Source organism: Dicentrarchus labrax, unplaced genomic scaffold (genome assembly GCF_905237075.1).
Source record: "Dicentrarchus labrax unplaced genomic scaffold, dlabrax2021, whole genome shotgun sequence".
Taxonomy (NCBI): Eukaryota; Metazoa; Chordata; class Actinopteri; family Moronidae; genus Dicentrarchus; species Dicentrarchus labrax.
In genome coordinates this window covers 3457845-3474743 of record NW_026136705.1, presented here as the reverse complement: position 1 = coordinate 3474743, position 16899 = coordinate 3457845, and the positions used below count along the sequence as shown (strand labels likewise).

The 16899-nt window shown below is 40.7% G+C and overlaps 1 protein-coding gene across 6 annotated transcripts in view; it reads left to right on the top strand.

The window, feature by feature from the left end:
- The window catches only part of si:ch211-200p22.4 (phosphatidylinositol-binding clathrin assembly protein), a 78479-nt gene extending 62206 nt beyond the window's left edge, over positions 1 to 16273 (top strand). For 4 of the 6 annotated variants that reach the window (XM_051401843.1, XM_051401841.1, XM_051401844.1 and 1 more), the window contains 7 exons: positions 909 to 1049; positions 1562 to 1592; positions 2021 to 2153; positions 4311 to 4334; positions 9231 to 9287; positions 9769 to 9897; positions 10508 to 16273. In XM_051401843.1, coding sequence (XP_051257803.1) covers positions 909 to 1049; positions 1562 to 1592; positions 2021 to 2153; positions 4311 to 4334; positions 9231 to 9287; positions 9769 to 9897; positions 10508 to 10522 — 530 coding nt within the window. In that variant the 3' untranslated portion in view covers positions 10523 to 16273. The remainder of the gene's footprint in view (positions 1 to 908; positions 1050 to 1561; positions 1593 to 2020; positions 2154 to 4310; positions 4335 to 9230; positions 9288 to 9768; positions 9898 to 10507) is intronic. The other 2 variants (XM_051401840.1, XM_051401842.1) reach the window with 2 other exon arrangements.
- Positions 16274 to 16899: the final 626 nt, after the last annotated feature.

Genomic DNA, 16899 nt, shown 5'->3' with positions numbered 1-16899 from the left:
TGAAAGTTTGAGTCGGCGCTCATTAGATCTGGGAATAAGCGCCTTCGCCCAGATACTTTGAAATCCGTTGCTTCTGTTCTTTAACTTTCTTCACCTCAAGTTTTCCCTCATTGTTTTTTTTCCGATTTTTGCTTCTACAATTTGATTAGTGAACTGACGTCACACTAAGCCTCACCCCCCCTTAGTTAGACAACTGTCTGTTTTTGTTTTTGTACAGTGTGTATGCAATTTATGGCATTATGGTAATAACTTGCCAATTTGTTTAGGGAATGGAACTAATGTCAAAGCTCTGAGTCCAAACTTCCCCAAAATAAACGCAGGACCGATTCGTAACTGTTAGCTTAAAGTCTGATCGAGTAGCATCCATGACCCGGAAATACTGAAGATTGGAGATGCTCATTGTGAAGAAAATAATATATTAAGCCAATAAAATGCTCTTTGGAAGTATCACTACCTTTCATAAAAGCAGACACAAACACATTATGCAGTCGTTACACTTTTACTGTTGTGTTTTTGGAAAGGTCTCCAATCTATTTAAATGCTAAGTATTTTTCTTACTGCAGCCAAAACGCACTCTGCTTCAACGTGTGGAGAACTCAAAGCTTGACAGGCCTGCTGTGCCTAGTTATGGTTGCTAAGCTGTGATTGGGGCGATTGCGGTTGAAGGGAGGGTTTCAGCCAATAGTCAGCTCTGTTTATTTTCCAATAAATAACTTTTTTCTTCAGTATACCCCTCAGCGCATATTTAATCTATGTTTGTACTCCATTTTCTCTCTGTCTGTGTGTCTGTATGGTGTACTAACCCCTACGTGTTCATTTCTGTCTGTAAAATGTTATTACTATATTAAAAAATATATTGTGGTTTACTTTACAGCTTATTCACATGTATAAGTTAATCTCTCCTTCAGGTTTTGATGCTCTAGGCGACCTGTTGAAGCCTACAATGCCCACACACAATGCACCTCCTCCTCCTCCTCAAATGGCCATCCATCCCGGAGGAAAGCTGCTAGCCAACGACCTCGACTCCTCTCTGGCCAACCTCGTGGGCAGTGAGTGTCCAGAAACGCGTGCACCTATATAGCTGAGTGTGTCAGCAAAGGCAAAAAGAAAAACACTTACCAGTTGCAGTCTTTTACTGATTGAACATTTATGTTCGCATTAAATGGATGGCCTTGAATGTTCTTTTCACTCATATTGAAGGAGCATAAATATATATATTTTGTTATATAACGACACATACAATACTAAAAGACCTTTGGCTTACATCCTTTTTTTTGCTTTCAAGTGGCAAATTTACCCTTTTCAACTCTTCCTTCCCCCCCTTTAACCAACCATTCAGTCATATTATCTGCTTGGTTGGAATCTGTCCTCAGTAGCTTGTGAAGTTTTAAACTCCCCTTCATGAAATTTTGATTTAACGCCTCTGATTGTTACCGTCCAGTGAAAATATGATAGATGAAGAGAAAGTAAAAGAGAGTAAAACAGCGTCTAAGGCTGAAATACCTTCCAGTCTTTCAACTATGATCACTCAATTTCTCTGTGGTTGTATCCCTCTCCTCAGATCTGCAGTTCGGTGGGACCCCAGCCAAAAAGTAAGTTCTGAGTTGTGACGATACCTTTTCTAAGTTATACTTGTAGTTTAGGCTGTAGGATTTATCCAGTGACAAAACAAATACACCTCCCTGTTACACTTAACTCTACTGTTGCCTGTATTCCTAGCTGCCAACGTGTAACTTACTACTTAGAGTCAAAATCTAATTTATTATTAAGTGTAAAGTAAGATTCTGCAGTACTTGCAATATTGTTAGTCTTTAAAATTCATGATACGCCTCACAGGGAATATAGAGAAACAATAAAGTTAAACCAAAGTAAAATCTACAAGTAAAAAATAACAAATCTACTGCAGTTTCTTTCTTACAAGACATGGTTTTGGTGTTGTTTTGAGCAAGTGAAACTGCAAAAAACAACAACAAAGCCTGTTTTGTGAGCTTGTTTTGTTGCCCTGCTTGTCCCTCTCCAGGCCAGACATGCATTGGAGCCAGCCTGGAGAGAAGAAGCTGACGGGAGGCCAGAACTGGCAGAATAAGACCATGACGACCACACAGTGGAGCCCCGCGCCCATGGCCCCACAGCCCATGCCTGTACAACACGTGGTGAGGAGGCAGAAACACACGCATACAGAATGTGCCTGATGTGGTCTATTGATTTGTACAACTTCAGAATTTGCCCGTAAAAGGATCCATCAGGATATTTTATAGTTTATTACAACTTCTTGTTGTTTAAACCATTAAATCCTATCAGAAGTAATAACAATGAACAAACTGTGTTTATTGCTGAAATCTGGTAACAACGGCAACATTACTAATTAGAAATTTGGCAGGTTAAGAAACACGATCAGACGATCAGACAGGTTTTCAACAAACCGCCAGCACATTTATTTGGAGAAAACGAAGGCGACCTGTTAAATGAATGTTTGTTTGTTGCCAGTGTGACTTTATAGCAATGTTGCTGTTCCGAGATCTCGGAAATGATACAAATAAGAAGTTGTAATAGACTTGATCCCTGATGAGGATCCATCAAGGTGTCTGTAAGTCCTGGAAACATGTTAAATAGTGTTTCATTGGCTGGTCTCTTTAAAGTTCTTCAAAAGTTAAATGAATTGTTAATTTCTGCTTTAAAAAGTGTTTAATATGTCCTGCCGTCTAATTGTATTGTATTAAAGGAATAGTTTGACAAATTGGGAAATAAGCTTATTCACTTTCATGATGAGAGTAAGATGAGAAGATTAATAACACTCTCTGTCCATTGAATGTAGGGCTGCATCCGCTTAGCTTAGCTTAGCTGAGCATCAAGACCTGAAAGAGGGGGAAACGGCTAGCCTGGCTCTGTATAAAAGTAAAGCTCACTAATTAACATGTTATATCGATTTTACGTGGGGTTATATACCAGACCGTTACGTGACTGCAGACTGTTAGCTTAGCATAAAGACTGTGACTCTGTAACAAGTGCCGGAAGCACATTTCCCAAACTATTGTCAAACTGTTCCTTTAACAGTGAAAACTCAGTGGAGCTGCACAGAACATGTTGGTTTTGTTTCTGTAAAAACATTTATCTGAATGAAATTTACAGACACCTTGCTAAATAAATCTAAAACGTGTTGCAGTGCGCACACTGAACGCCGGTCGGTCTGCATGAGAATGTGTTGTGTCCTGTCTATAGATGGAAGTGTGTGTGTGTGTGTGTGTGTGTGTGTGTGTGTGTGTGTGTGTGTGTGTGTGTGTGTGTGTGTGTGTGTGTGTGTGTGTGTGTGTGTGTGTGTGTGTGTGTGTGTGTGTGTGTGTGTATTGACTTGGTGCAGTATATAGCTGCCTGTGCATGCTCTGTGTGTGTGTGTGCGCTCTGCTGATCTTGGCAGCTCCTGATTGTCCTCCTGATCTCCGGACAGCAATTTCTGGCTGACGAGGACAAACTGTCACTAACCCTCCGCTTCCTCTCTTTCTCCCTTTCCCCCCAATATCTCTTTTTTTTTTCTTTCGCTCTCTCTCTCTCCTGTTGGTCCTTTCCTTCTTTCTTCCCCCCACTGTCCCCTTCACCCCTGCTGTCATTCCTCTCCCATTTCTCCTTTCCTGTCCCGCTCATCCTCTCCATGCATCTCTTCCCTCTGTTTTTGCACCGTCATCCACTCGTCTTCCTTCCCGTATTCGCTCGTGCTCTTGTTTTTATCACGTCTCTTGTTTTGCGTTGTCATCTGCTCGTCCTGTTTTCGCTACACTGCCTTTGACATTTGCCCGTCCGTATTTTGACCCCTCTTTTTTTTCTCTCTTCTTTTATTTCCTTTACTCGTTGCTGTTTGTCCACCATCTCTGCCTACGTTGTGGTTCTTTTTCTTTTTCTACTGTACCACTTTTCTCGCACATTTTTCCTCTTATCCGCATACTGTTTTGTTTATTATTATTTATTCTCCCCCTTTCTCCCTTTCTTCCCATCCTAATTCCCATCTCGCTTTCTTTTTGTGCTTTCCTTTCATTATAATTCTCTCACTCTTCCAACACCTTTCCTTCCCCTCTCTCGCCTTCTCTTGGTCTCTGCCTCCTCACACGTTTTTTTTCCCGCTCCCCTCTTTCATCATCTCCTAATTTTCTCGGATTCTCTCTTTCGCCCGCGCATTGTCACTTTCTATCACCCTCTTCCCTCTCCTGTGTTTCTCTCTCTCTTTGTCATCTCTTTCTCTTTCTTTCAATCTCCCCTTCCCTCTCCATCTTTCTCTCTGTCTGTCTTTTGTCCTTTTTCCTTGTTGCGTCCTGATGCAGAATGGAATGTTCTATACTAGTTATGTAAGTACTTATCCCTGTTTAGTAAAACAAGTCTTACCGAGCTGCTCAATGCCTTCTGTAATGTGCTTCCAACCTCCCCTTTCTCTCTCTCTCTCTCTCTGTCTTTCGCTACATCTCTGTCTGTCACCTCTTTTCTTTCTTGCATTCATTGAAGACACTTGTTTTAAAAGACCTCCAGTGTTATTTATTCTTGCCCACTTTCTGCAAATAACCCTCTCACCTCTGTGCTACAGCCTTATGATCAGTACTAGTAAACTGTCTGATACCAGGAAGTCAGAACAGGGTGCTACTTTTCACCTACTCCCCTACTGCTTCCCTTTGACAGCCTCTTTTTGAGATCAGGTTTTGCCTTATGTCTCTCGTACGTCTCCCTTTAAAACTGTATGTCTCGTTATTTTCTGTATTTTTCTTATTGTCAACAAATCCCAAATTAATCGATCCTAATAACAAGGTTTGCCTGTGGATCCAAAGGCTGTTCCTCTGTACCATAGAGCTCTGTATTTGTCCAAAAATCTATTAAAAAAAACCTCAGTGACCCTTGCTGTTGCACTGGGTGACATGTTTGACTATACTCGCACACTGCACACTGCAGTTTACCTTCAGTCAGTGCCCCAAATGTTGTAAATATTCACTAGAGTCCCAAAACAACAGTGGAAATTATCCCCAACAAATCCCTTGTTTAGTGCCATTTGAGTTCTATTTGCTAAAAAGCACAATTCCCAGATGTCTAAGGAAGTTGCTGAATTTTAAAGATTGACATCTGTAGTAGGGACGAGTGTGCTTTGGCTCGAGTGCCACAGACAGGTTAGGGAGCTCAGGCAGTACTGAGAGACAGACACATTGTTGGGTTTTGTTGACAGTAAGAAAAATACAGAACTTCACCAGCTTTGTCCTTAAACCCAGCGGCATGTGCAGACAGACTCTATATCTATAATATGATTCATGGTCTGTGTCAAGACTTGTGAAACTAATGCTAAAGCATCTACTTTTTTAGACGTTATTGACTCGCTAATAAGAGCAGGAAGCAAAAACAGAAATGGCCCATTGGGATTAATTCAGTAGCACAATAAAAAAAACCCTGAAATTATTGTTCTCTCAGCAAAATAAACGGAGAAAAAAGAAATGTATTTTCCCTCCTACGTGGTAAAAGACAAAAGTCTCTGCATTGTGTGGTCAGCGCTGAACTGAATCCTGCTTTCATTACATTCAGTACATTTAGCAAGACAAGCAAACAGGAAGAAAAAAAGATCAGCTTTGACCACAAATAAATAAAGCTTAGAGAGGGAGAATGTTAATAGAACTTCTCATTGTCTCTGAGAAATATGTAAAACAACAAATATAACCCCCACAAGCCAATAACAATAATAATAAGTAAGTCATAGCGGCATGTTGCAGTAATATATAAGATAGCAGAGCAGCGAGTAAGTAAGCTGTCATGCGTCACGCATGATAAGTAAAACTCCCACATCTGAGATTCTCGCCAGGAGGGCAAGGTTGCAACTGTCTGTACTTGCTTCATACTTGCCAGCCAGAAATCCTACAAAACTCTCCGCTTATTTAACCTTCACTTAACCATGCAGGTCACTTTAAGATCAGAAGTTTGACAGAGAAAGCATAGAAAGAAGAGAGTTGCCTTATAGAGGGAGATGGCAAGGGGAATAGCAAAAGTTCAGTGCTGAATCTCTCAAACACCGGATTAAAGATGTATAGAAGACAGAAAAATGAATACGCAGGTAGGGAGGGAGGCACCTCGGAGACAGAAAGTCAGATCGAAACAGACAGATGAATGTAAAGCGTGATGCACTGAAGGCCGACAGCTGGGCTGAAAGACAGATGGACGAAGATGCTGATAGAGAAGGTGTAGTGGTGCATAAACAGTGTCTCACCTGCTCTGTTTTTCTCTCACACATCTTCCTGTCATGCTTTAAAAAATAAAATAAAGTGATGCCCCCCCTGTCATTTTGCACAAGCAGGCATGAACACAGACAGACCAGTCACACTCCGAGACAGATGGATTGCTAACTGAAGTGTGGATCACATGCAGAAAAAAATCAGTTAAATCTTTAATCATGGTTTCAGATACTATAACCGCTACGCCACTAGTGTATTACTAAATGAGCGGTAACGTATCTGACGGATGAATCAAGTCTTTTGTCTCGAATTGGATTCTTTTTCTCACCTCTCTGGACACTGGCCAGCTCTGCTGCTGCAAGAGATCAGATTGATCAGTGGTTATGATCAGCTTTCACAGCTTGCTCCCTGGAGGCGAGAATTAAAAGCAGATAGCTGATGAATCATATTGATTGACTCCTGAGATCAGTTCACTGGTTTACTTGACACGAGCAGAAACCTTTTTACCTTTAGATCTCTTAGCAGAGAATCCCTTCCTGTCCTCTTTTTGAAGTTCTCTTGGAGCTTTTACGATCTCTCTTAGATCAATTTTCTAAATTCCTTACACAGAATTCCATACTGACTTTGCTAAACCTCACATAGCAGCACATAATCTGTATCAAATGAGGCAACACATGCTGTTTATCAAGTTTATCACAGCATGACAACATGGTATATGTTAAAATAAAATGGTCATTATCTAGAAACGCTGTCTAACCGTAATTAAGTCTCGTCAGGAAAGTCTGCAGTGCTCATTTAATCGTCATTAGTAGGAATGAGGAAACACTTACAATTTATGCAGCAGGAGTCCTTATTAAAGAAGCTGTAGAGTAAGTAAAACGTTCAAATTACTGAGATGTATTTATTGAATATAATGTATTCCTTTAGAAATGAAAAAAGAAGTCTGAAGGTTTTCAGACTGTTGCTTGAGAGTTGCGTAAGTCAGCTGTCACCTAAAAAAAAGTAAATAACTCTGATTCCATAGACATGATACACATATTTTTTACATTCAGTGTGGCTTACGCTTCCAGATGGCTTCATCTCCAATATAGCAAATAAATCCACCCAGAAATCACAGACCTTGCCTCAGATTTCTTTCATAAGTTTTCTTCTGTATCAAAGTAATCAAATGAGAGTTGTCTGTATATCCACGGATATAGCAAACAGAAACTACCAATAGTTAATTGGGCATACGTTTAATTGTGCCTATTTGTAAACAAATGTAGGCTTAAAACAAAGGGCTCGTGTTTGTAGCCTACAGCCCGACCGCTCTTCTGTGCTCCAGTTTACCTTTTCTGCTCTATATCGACCACAAACTTTGTTTTTATTCAAGGCACCAAACACTAGAGTCATCTAAAATACAGCAAGCTGCAGTAATACATAAAATATAAATAAAGAAAGAACGTGTTTGTTTTCCTTTTTTTCCACTACTGACAAGGAATAAAAAATACAGGGAATTGTCTGGAAGTAAAATGAGGAGAAATGCATCCAAATGTTTGGAACTGTATGTTTATTAATATACATTGAATCTCTGAGTCTTTGCAGCTTTGCACATTGAAGGAGAGCTAAAACAATCGTAAAATACTGTAAGACTAGACTGCATTTATAGATCTACGAGCATAACAGGCTATTTGTTTAAAGCATTGATTAAGGCGTCGTTGCATAAGTAGCAATTAAAGGATAATGCTAGTGTTTCATTTTTCCCTGTAAAAAGGCTAAAACCCACCATTGTATTGCCTTGATTAATGTAATCCATCATTTGACGTAAGACTGCGAAGGTAATTTATGATTTCACACAGCTAATTACTGCGTTTAATGGTATAAAAGTATTGTACCCTTTTTTTTTCATTTATGTGCACTGTTACATACTCCAGCTGGAGACTTCCAACTCTGGCGGAGTGGAAGCTCTTTTTAATACCTCTGCAATGATTGAGGCGTTATAAAGTCATGCTAAGAAAAAATGCCTCAGTTGTCTCATTTACAATGATGGATTAGGTGTGTGAAGGCAGCAGTGTGTTTCTGCAAGCTGTTTTTAATGGGTTTTTGAAAACAGTGGGAGCCTGCAACTTCCAGGTGAGCAGGCTGACCTGCAGCAGAGCAAACAGTCACAACTTCTGACTGCAGCAAATACTGTACAATTATATGTGATTGGGGGATGGGGGAATCACACCGGTATTATCCTGTCACGTCTGCAAATGCTTGCAGGTATTCCCAAATCCCACCGAGAGAAGCAGATCCTTATTTGTTATATATGAGAAAAGTTGTCAGAGTGCCTGCCTCTGCGATACGTAACTCTTCAAACTGTGAAATTACTGCTGGCGATGGATAAACTCGTCTAAACATCCGTAAATATTAATACTCGTATATATGTGTTATAGATTGCCCACTGTTGTGCAAGAGGCACTCCGCATTGCATCTTCGCTTCCAATCTTGTAAACTGATTTTACTCCCGGACTTACACTGATACCACACTGTAAAGTACCACGGACAACTCGTTCCCATAAATTACCAATGTGTCGAGGATGTGCGTGGGCTGCAAAGGATGGCTACAAATTAGCCGTCACGTTGTATTTGAGGACCCGTTCAGCCGTAGTTGATTTGATTTGTGAAGTAAGGAGGGCAGGGCTAAACGCTGTCCTACTGAGCCACCCTTTTTAAAGCCGTGGTAATGATTGCTCCCAGTGGGATTCCATTAAGTACCTCTGCTGCATGCTGTGTTGTAGCACTCCTAATGTGCACACGCACACTCAATCAGCATTAAATATATTCTCCTTGGACATACATTAGACTGTGTGTGTTTTATTTGTGTTCAGAGTCGGGCATGTCTAATACAGACAGATGAGATGTTTGTTTAAGCTGCGGGGACTAAAAGTGTCTGAATGTTCTGGTATTCGTTGCACTATGGCAACAACAAGCCATAAAATGTTTGACCCCAGGTGTGATTTGTCTGTCACGTTGGCAGCCACCTCCGCTTCTCTAAAATCCTGGTTTCTGCTCATCTTCTAGGCTCCAGCTCCCATGGCTTTTCCTATGACCACACCGCAAGTGCCTGTGTATGGAATGGTGAGTACAGTACATACGGTCATCACATACATACAGGATAGCACTGCGGCAAACAACTGTCATTACTTATTAATCTGTAGATTTATTTTCTCAATAAATCTATTAATCATTTGGCCTGTGAAGTGTTCAGGTTGTTGTAGAAAATGGATACAAAGGGACAAATCCTCACATTTTAGAAAGCTAGAACCAGCGACTCTTGCTTGATAAATGTTTCAGAGGATTAGTTGATTATCAAAATAGTTGCCATAGCTACTTTCACTTGACTGTTTCCCCTTGTCTTCTCTCTCTATTTACCTATTTCCTTTCTTTCTTTCTCCTTTTTCATCCCTATTTCTGGCTCTTCATGCCTTTTCGCTGTTTTGCATCATTGGTTTCTCACCGTCTCTTTCGTCTTGCTGTCTTGTTCCATTTTTCATTCTTGTTTTTGTTTTTGTCTCTCACCTTTCTTGGTATCTCTCTCTCTCTTTCTCTCTTTCTCCAGGTCCCTCCCCAGATGGGTCAGATGGGTGGGGTACCAGTGATGGCTCCTCAGCCAATGATGTACAACCAGCCTGTTCTCAGACCCACCAACCCCTTCGCACCCATGCCTGGAGCCCAGGTCAGCTATCCGGTATTTGTGCATTCATACTAACAAATTAACACCTTTTGCAACTGAAAAAGTTTTTCATATTTAAATTATAAATTGTCTTGTGCTGAGTCCCAAAAAACTGGAATGTTTAATAGTGTTGTAAGTCCCTGGAAACATAAATCACATTTAGTTTTTTCTATTTAATTGCATTAGAAAGGTACAAAACTTCATGCCCCGCTTGCTCCTGCAGGATGAGTACACAGCCTCACTCAACACAATATCAATAGTATAGTTGTACAGAGTAAATTATGTAAAGTCGTCTCAAAAAGAAACAAATACATAGAATACCATACAAATACAGTACAATACAAAATCACTGCGAATGATCAAAGGAATATAAAATAATGACCAGGTAAAACAAATAATGATTTTTTCCCTCCTGTTTTATTTGAAAATTCAGGCCTGAGGAAGTTAAATGGAAAAGATTAGATAAATGTCTATAAAATAATGTATGTATATATATATATATATATATAATCTGATTTCCCATTAACTGTTTTAACTTTTTTATTCTTTGTTGGTACCCAAATGTTGTTTTAATGGACTGGTAATATGATGAAAATAAACAATTTCTCTCTTTCTGTCTATTCAGATGCAGTTTATGTAATCCAGTCAGGGGGGAAGCAGAGTGCCAAAAGCGACAAACAAACAGCAGAAGAAAACACACAAGAGGAACGATCAGATGGACGGAGGAATGATTTGATCAAGATGAAACGACTAAGAGACAGACAGACGACCAGATAACCAACCGACACCAAAAAACAAGTTGGAAAGAGGAGGAGAAGAAGATGACTGAACAGAGAATGGAGGGATGGAGGGAGGTGATGGGGAGGAGGTCATTCTGGCTGTTCATTGTCTGAAACAACGTCTTGTGTCTGTGTGTGTGTGTGTGTGTGTGTGTGTGTGTGTGTAGCTTCTTTCTGTTATACTGTCTAATTTGTGGTTTAAATCCTATCGATGGCGTGATGTTTCAGGAGAGGGAATAAGGAGAGAGAGAGAGATGAAGATGGAGGCGAATAGAGGAGAGAAGAGGGGATTGAGGAAATCCTACCTCTGGTTTTCGGTCAGACTGAGCCCGTCTGACTGCTGTGAGAGTCTCTGCTGCAGAATTAGCTTTATTTCATACCGGTGCTATTGTTCCTCTCTGGGTTACCGTCCGCCTGCAACAGCAACTTGGGAGCACTTAAGAGGGGACAAGTGTTTGTTTAGTGTGTGTGTGTGTGTGTATAAGTGTGTTTGTGTGCGCACAACAGTTGTTTCAGACAATACTTTTACAACCAACCTCCTCTCCATCCCCTCCGTTCGCTGTCTGTGTCCACGACTGTCCAATCAGCGAGAGATTTTAGAGGCGAATCTTCTCAAGTGTGTTTCCCAGTAATTTTCCGCTCTGTTGGAATATCTTTGTATTTTTAAATCTGTTTTCTTCTGCAGCCTCGCCCGAATGTTACCGGGGCTTGTACAGCAATTTGTTGAACCATTTGTTAATAGTGGGTGAGCGTTTGTTGTCTTGGGTTTTAAGCTAAAGTCTTTGTTACTCATACATGCATTGTTTTCTTCTCCTAAAGCTACAGATACACACAGACAAACAGGGCTAAGCGGCGACAACACGCTAGCACGGTACATAGTTGTATGAATGTGTGAATCAAAAGTTTGCATATTTTTCATATGGCCTGATCACACCACAAAGTGGTACAACAAAGTGTATCCATACATTCAGTCAAGTTATATTTCCTCTGTTTTGTGTCATAGATCTTCGTCTGGTATTTGATTCAATAAAGAGTTGTTAAAGAGAGAGAAGACACGCTAAAGTTCGTTAGTGGCTAACAGAAGAGTAAGTTCGCAGTTTATTCTGAAGGAATATTTTGCTCTATAAATCCTCCTTTGCTGAGCAGTTTACACTCCAACAGAGGAGGTTAAATAAAACTGGGCGCAGCCAAAGCTTCCTCCAATTTGGACTCTCTGTTCCCCCAAAAGATCGAGACAGCTTGATTTTGGTCAACGGCAACAATTTGTCCATCAAAAGTTTAAAGGTTCCACAAATTTACTTCGCCCTTGCTAAACAAATCCGCTCATCCAGACTGTTGCATTGGAATGAGCTAGTTTCACAGTTGTAAATGCTGGTGAGACCAGGCATTTAGCCAGACATAATTCTACACATGGTTATTTTGACACATTTATGGCTGCCATTACTCTCAGTAGAGGTTAAAATGGAAGAAATTTGTGTTTTTATTATGCTGAAGAGACTGCATAGTGTTTATTGGCCTGTCACCCGCCTGTTTGCACCTGGTTGACCTGTGTGTATCTGTTCTTCTTGTCTTCATCAGCTCACCAACCACATTCAGACGTCAAAAGGTTTTTAAAATAAGAGCTTTTTCATTAGGTACTCCCTATCAGCAGATCCACATTATGTGCCAATGATTGATGACAGCAGCAGTGAGTGAGTGATGAATGTTACTGAATCAAGTTGAATTCACTTTAAATTGCACTGAATCAAAGTGAGTGGCTTTAAGTGCGACTCCGTCTACACCGAGAGCCAGACGACACTGAACTTTTGGCATTACTTTCGCTCCGTTGGTTCCAGGAAATTTTGGGGATCAAATTTGACTCATGTAAGAAGTCATGGCCATTCCTCAGCCAAAGCATCTGTCACCATGAGATTGACTGTTGGAATATTTGTGCGTAATGCATTTTAGTGTGTGTCCACGTGTGCGCTTACACATTTATGTGTTTGTTTTCCATTGAGGGCTATTTCTGAGGGTCAAAATTGTGTCAAATTTTCGAGCCAAACTTGACACGAAATTGTGCTTGTTTTTGTTTTTGTAAAATCAAAAATTTTGTTGCAAAATGCACATGCAAAAGTTTTGCACTGAAGTGACTATCCTGCCGTTAGTGGAGCTGTTGCCGGTTTTTCTGGCGTGGAAAAAAGTCGAGAAAGAGATTTGAAGTTTGTAGAAATTGTTTGGGGGGGTTTTACAATAAGAAAGTTTGTCTAAATCTACCAGCCACTGTGGCAGGTAACTAAATTATTTTCCTGCCATTCTAAACAATGAACTTGAAACTTTTTGTAGTCCCACCCCCCCCCCAGTCCCCCAGTCCCCCAGTCCAGTGTCTACATCCCAGTCATCAGTGAGTAGTTGAGTCGTATCACCCTCATCATCCACTCTGCTATGAAAATCTCTAGAATCTCGCTTCAGTCTCTCAACTCTGTCTAGTTGGTCTATCTCTAGAATGGTTTATTAGCCTGCTTCGTCACTGTTTGGTATGTGTAGATATGTAAAAGAAAAAAGAAAAAAAATAGTAGTAATAATAACCAGTTTCTGTCTAGATTGTCTGCTCCCACCCATCACTGTCGCTGTTGGATAGATATTGCTCTTAGACGCTTCGTGTCGCAGTCTTGTGTTAGCTTAGCCTCCCGTCATAGTATCCTCCTTTATAGAAGAAGGTTTCCCACCTCGTCCTCACCTCTGCCAGTGTCTAGTAACTATAGCTCTATTATCTCTCTTGGTGTCTCTGTCTTTTAGCTGTAGACGAAACCTTTCGGAGGCTGTCAGGCTTTGTGGTTCGCTTTTTCTCTAGCTTTGAGTGCGCTCTTTTCTTCTCGCTGTTTGCATCGCTCCAGTGTCTGGTAGATGAGGTCCTCAACATTTTGTTTTTTTTCTTCCTCCACCGTCTCGACGACATCAGCCATCTCCGCCTATCTCGTTGCGATGTCAGCAGCCTAACAAAAACGGTCTCTGGTTGTGCTGGAATCAGATGTTTGGATATCCAGGTCTCTTTTGTGACTTTGTTGGCTACAGGAGAGAGACAAAGTGCTCTATACAGTATACAGTTCAAAACAGGTTTGGGAATTTAGATAAATGCTACCAGATTTCCGCTGCAGCTTGAAAGTTTATCTGCTCAGTTAGCCACTCTGACAGTCAACCAGCTGTTGTTCAGGGGTACTTTTGTGCCAAGTAGCAATCCACCAATCATTGTTGAACAAAACGTTTCAGTTCCAAGCCTTCATAGTAAGGAAACATTAAGGTTATCTTGTGTCCGGCCAAAACAGTTTCTGTCCTAAAACTCAACCGTCGTCAACATTAAACTGCCTCTGACACCGTCCTACCCTGCCTGTGCGGGCTTCTCCATCCTCTAGAATACCTTTTTTTGCTTTTCCGATTCCAACTTGGACTCTCATTAAAGTATTTTGCTTTTATGGATGTCTGCGCATTGGCACCAAAATGAGTTCTAATTATGGTTCTTTACTTTCTGGGACAGCTGTCTTACCATCTCTAATCTGGTGTGATGAATTGGCACTTCAGAAAGAGAGGACGTTGATGTGGCACTGATCCAGATCATCATCATCCTGTATCTTAAAAACATTTAATCAGGTCCAACTGCGGATCTGATAATTCCTGATGTTTGTAATTACCTCTACAGAATACAAAATGGGTTTGCTTTGGTACGAAGGGCGGTAAAACCAGTGCCAGGGTATTTTCTTTCTTATTGCCAATTTACCTGAAATCAAAGATTGACCCATTCTGAGTACCTTTTTTTTGTCTTACAAGCTAAATCTACATTTTCTTGATCAATAGTTATTGGCTTTCCTTCTTCGGTTTCTCATTCTGTTTTGTAAAACTTTAAATTTCTCTGCATGGAATCCAATCCTGCCTGTTCCGATGAGGTTTTTCTTTGTCTGTGTGTCTCAAGTGGTTTTGGAAATGGTCAAACTTCGCGGGGAAACAGAGAGAGTTTTTAACTGGCTCGTCTCCTTAGCGTCGATGTAACTGCCAGTAATTATTACAGCTTTATCTTGTAGGTAATTTTGTTACGGTATTTATCCAGGGAGGGGTTTGGCCGAGCATGCAGGCTCTTTTTTCGGCACCCCCCTTCCTCAAATTCAGACACATTCACAGCTGGGACGTTTCCCCCAGGACAACCACTGTTTGTTGGTGTTGCCTGCCGAGCTGGCGCATTTGGGATCAGACCAGGCAACCTTGTGACTCTCTCAACTTTTAAAAAGCTGCTACCACACTTCTCTGCATTGTTGTAGCATGAATCTGGGTGGGGAAGGATACACGGATAAACCTTGATGTCATATTAAACTGTCTGTTCTCTGCTAAGGCCAAGTGTTTCAAACATTCGGAGAGCAGACTCCTCTCTGGCGAGTCATCCCTCTCTCTTTCTAGGGTCGGTGAGTGCATGGTTGTATCGTTGTCGATGTTTGTTGTCCTTTTTTTCCAAAAAGCATGATATGACAGTGATGGTGATGATGAAGATAAATTCTCTCCTCTTGTTGTCCTTGTTTTGAAAACCGTTACCGTCTGTCCGGTGCCAGCGGGGCAAGGTGAAGGGGTGCGGAGACGGTCGACCCTTTTCTGACCAATCATTTGCCGTCCAGGACAGCAGGTTCGCCAGTTGTTGGACTGAATCTGAAACAGATGTTTGTAGTCGTTAAACGAGCCACTGTAGCAAAAAAAAAAAAAATGGAGCGCCAAACTTTTTGTGTTACCTCTCCCAAAGATGTCACATTTGTTACTTGCAGCACACGGCAGATTCGTCCTTTTGGATTCTCCACTGCTGCGGCGCCATCTGTGGGTCGCCCGAGCAGCCGTGGAAGCGTTTAGAAGAGAGAGATCGATTTTAAGAGTCAAAAAACCCACAAAATTGAACGAACGAAAACAAAGCGAGAGGCCGTTTAACGGATAAATTTCCTCATTTTGTCAGTGAGTCGGTGTGTTGAATCAAAGATCTCTTGTGCACGTTCTGTTTTTTCTACATCTGTGTTTTTTGGTAAGAACCCTCGGATTGCTGCCTCACTATTCTGTATATAGAGAAATACACACATTCACACTCACAACACAGAGCTTAAAGACATACTCTCATAATCTGCAACTGCATTATTTTGCATTTACTCTTTATTTTTCTGAACATGAAAGATATTAGCGTTATTACAGCAGTATATAGGTATGAATACTACTCAGTGGGGACGGGCTAAACAGACAGACGATGCAGATTTCGAGGGCTGCAGACCTCCCTGTACATCAGGATCAGCCATGAATTCTCAATGATGCCAAATGTTTTTTGAGCAGAGTACACCTTTTAATCTGTCTCTCTCTCTCTCTCGCTCTCTCTCTCTCTCTCGCTCTCTCTCTCGCTCTCTCTCCTCTGTCTCCTCCCCCCATCTCTTTGTACATTTTTTCTATTTATTTAAAGCAGAAATATATGGATTGTATTAAGCATGGAAAGGCAAACAAATGTTACAGTTGACAAAAATCACAGGCTTTTATTTTACAGCAGTATATTTGTTTATTCTAGGGATCTGTTTTCTCTCTCTTTTTTTGGAAGAAATAAAAAGTCATTTTCCATTCCTAAACAATTGTCTGTCTGTTTTTTGAGTTTCGGTCTCAACTCACTACTCAATCTGCAACGAGAGTCTACAAACCTTTTAAAGTTTCGGATGATAAAAATTCAAGGCCTTGAAATGTCAAACAGTGTGTCTCCTGATTTTTAATTATATCGCCAGAGGGCTTGAAAATATGTTTTCTTAATTTAGCCTCTTTTCTAGTGAAACCTCAACCCATGTTTTAACTGATCCAATATGTATTTCGCCAGGCTTTATATTTTATTACAGTGTTTTTACTGTAATTGGCACGTTCTACAGTCCTTGTTTATACTGGAGAAATTGGATGCCTACCACAGTTGTCCTCGGTCAGCAACTACACAACTCCAGGCGAGGGTTAACTGACTTGCTGAGGCACACTGATGGTATTAGGATGAGCAGAGTTTGCTAATAATGCACTGGGGTTTTAAAACGGTGAATTTAGTCACAAGACTAATTCAATGTAACTTTTATTATCGAAAGACTGGAATTAATAAACAAATAAGACAACAGAAAAAAAATCAATTTAAGGAATAAAACCAAAACGTGCATCGTCTCTAAATACCATAAAAATACCACAGTAATAAGTAAAGTAATTGAGAATGTGTGACAGTAATTCAACT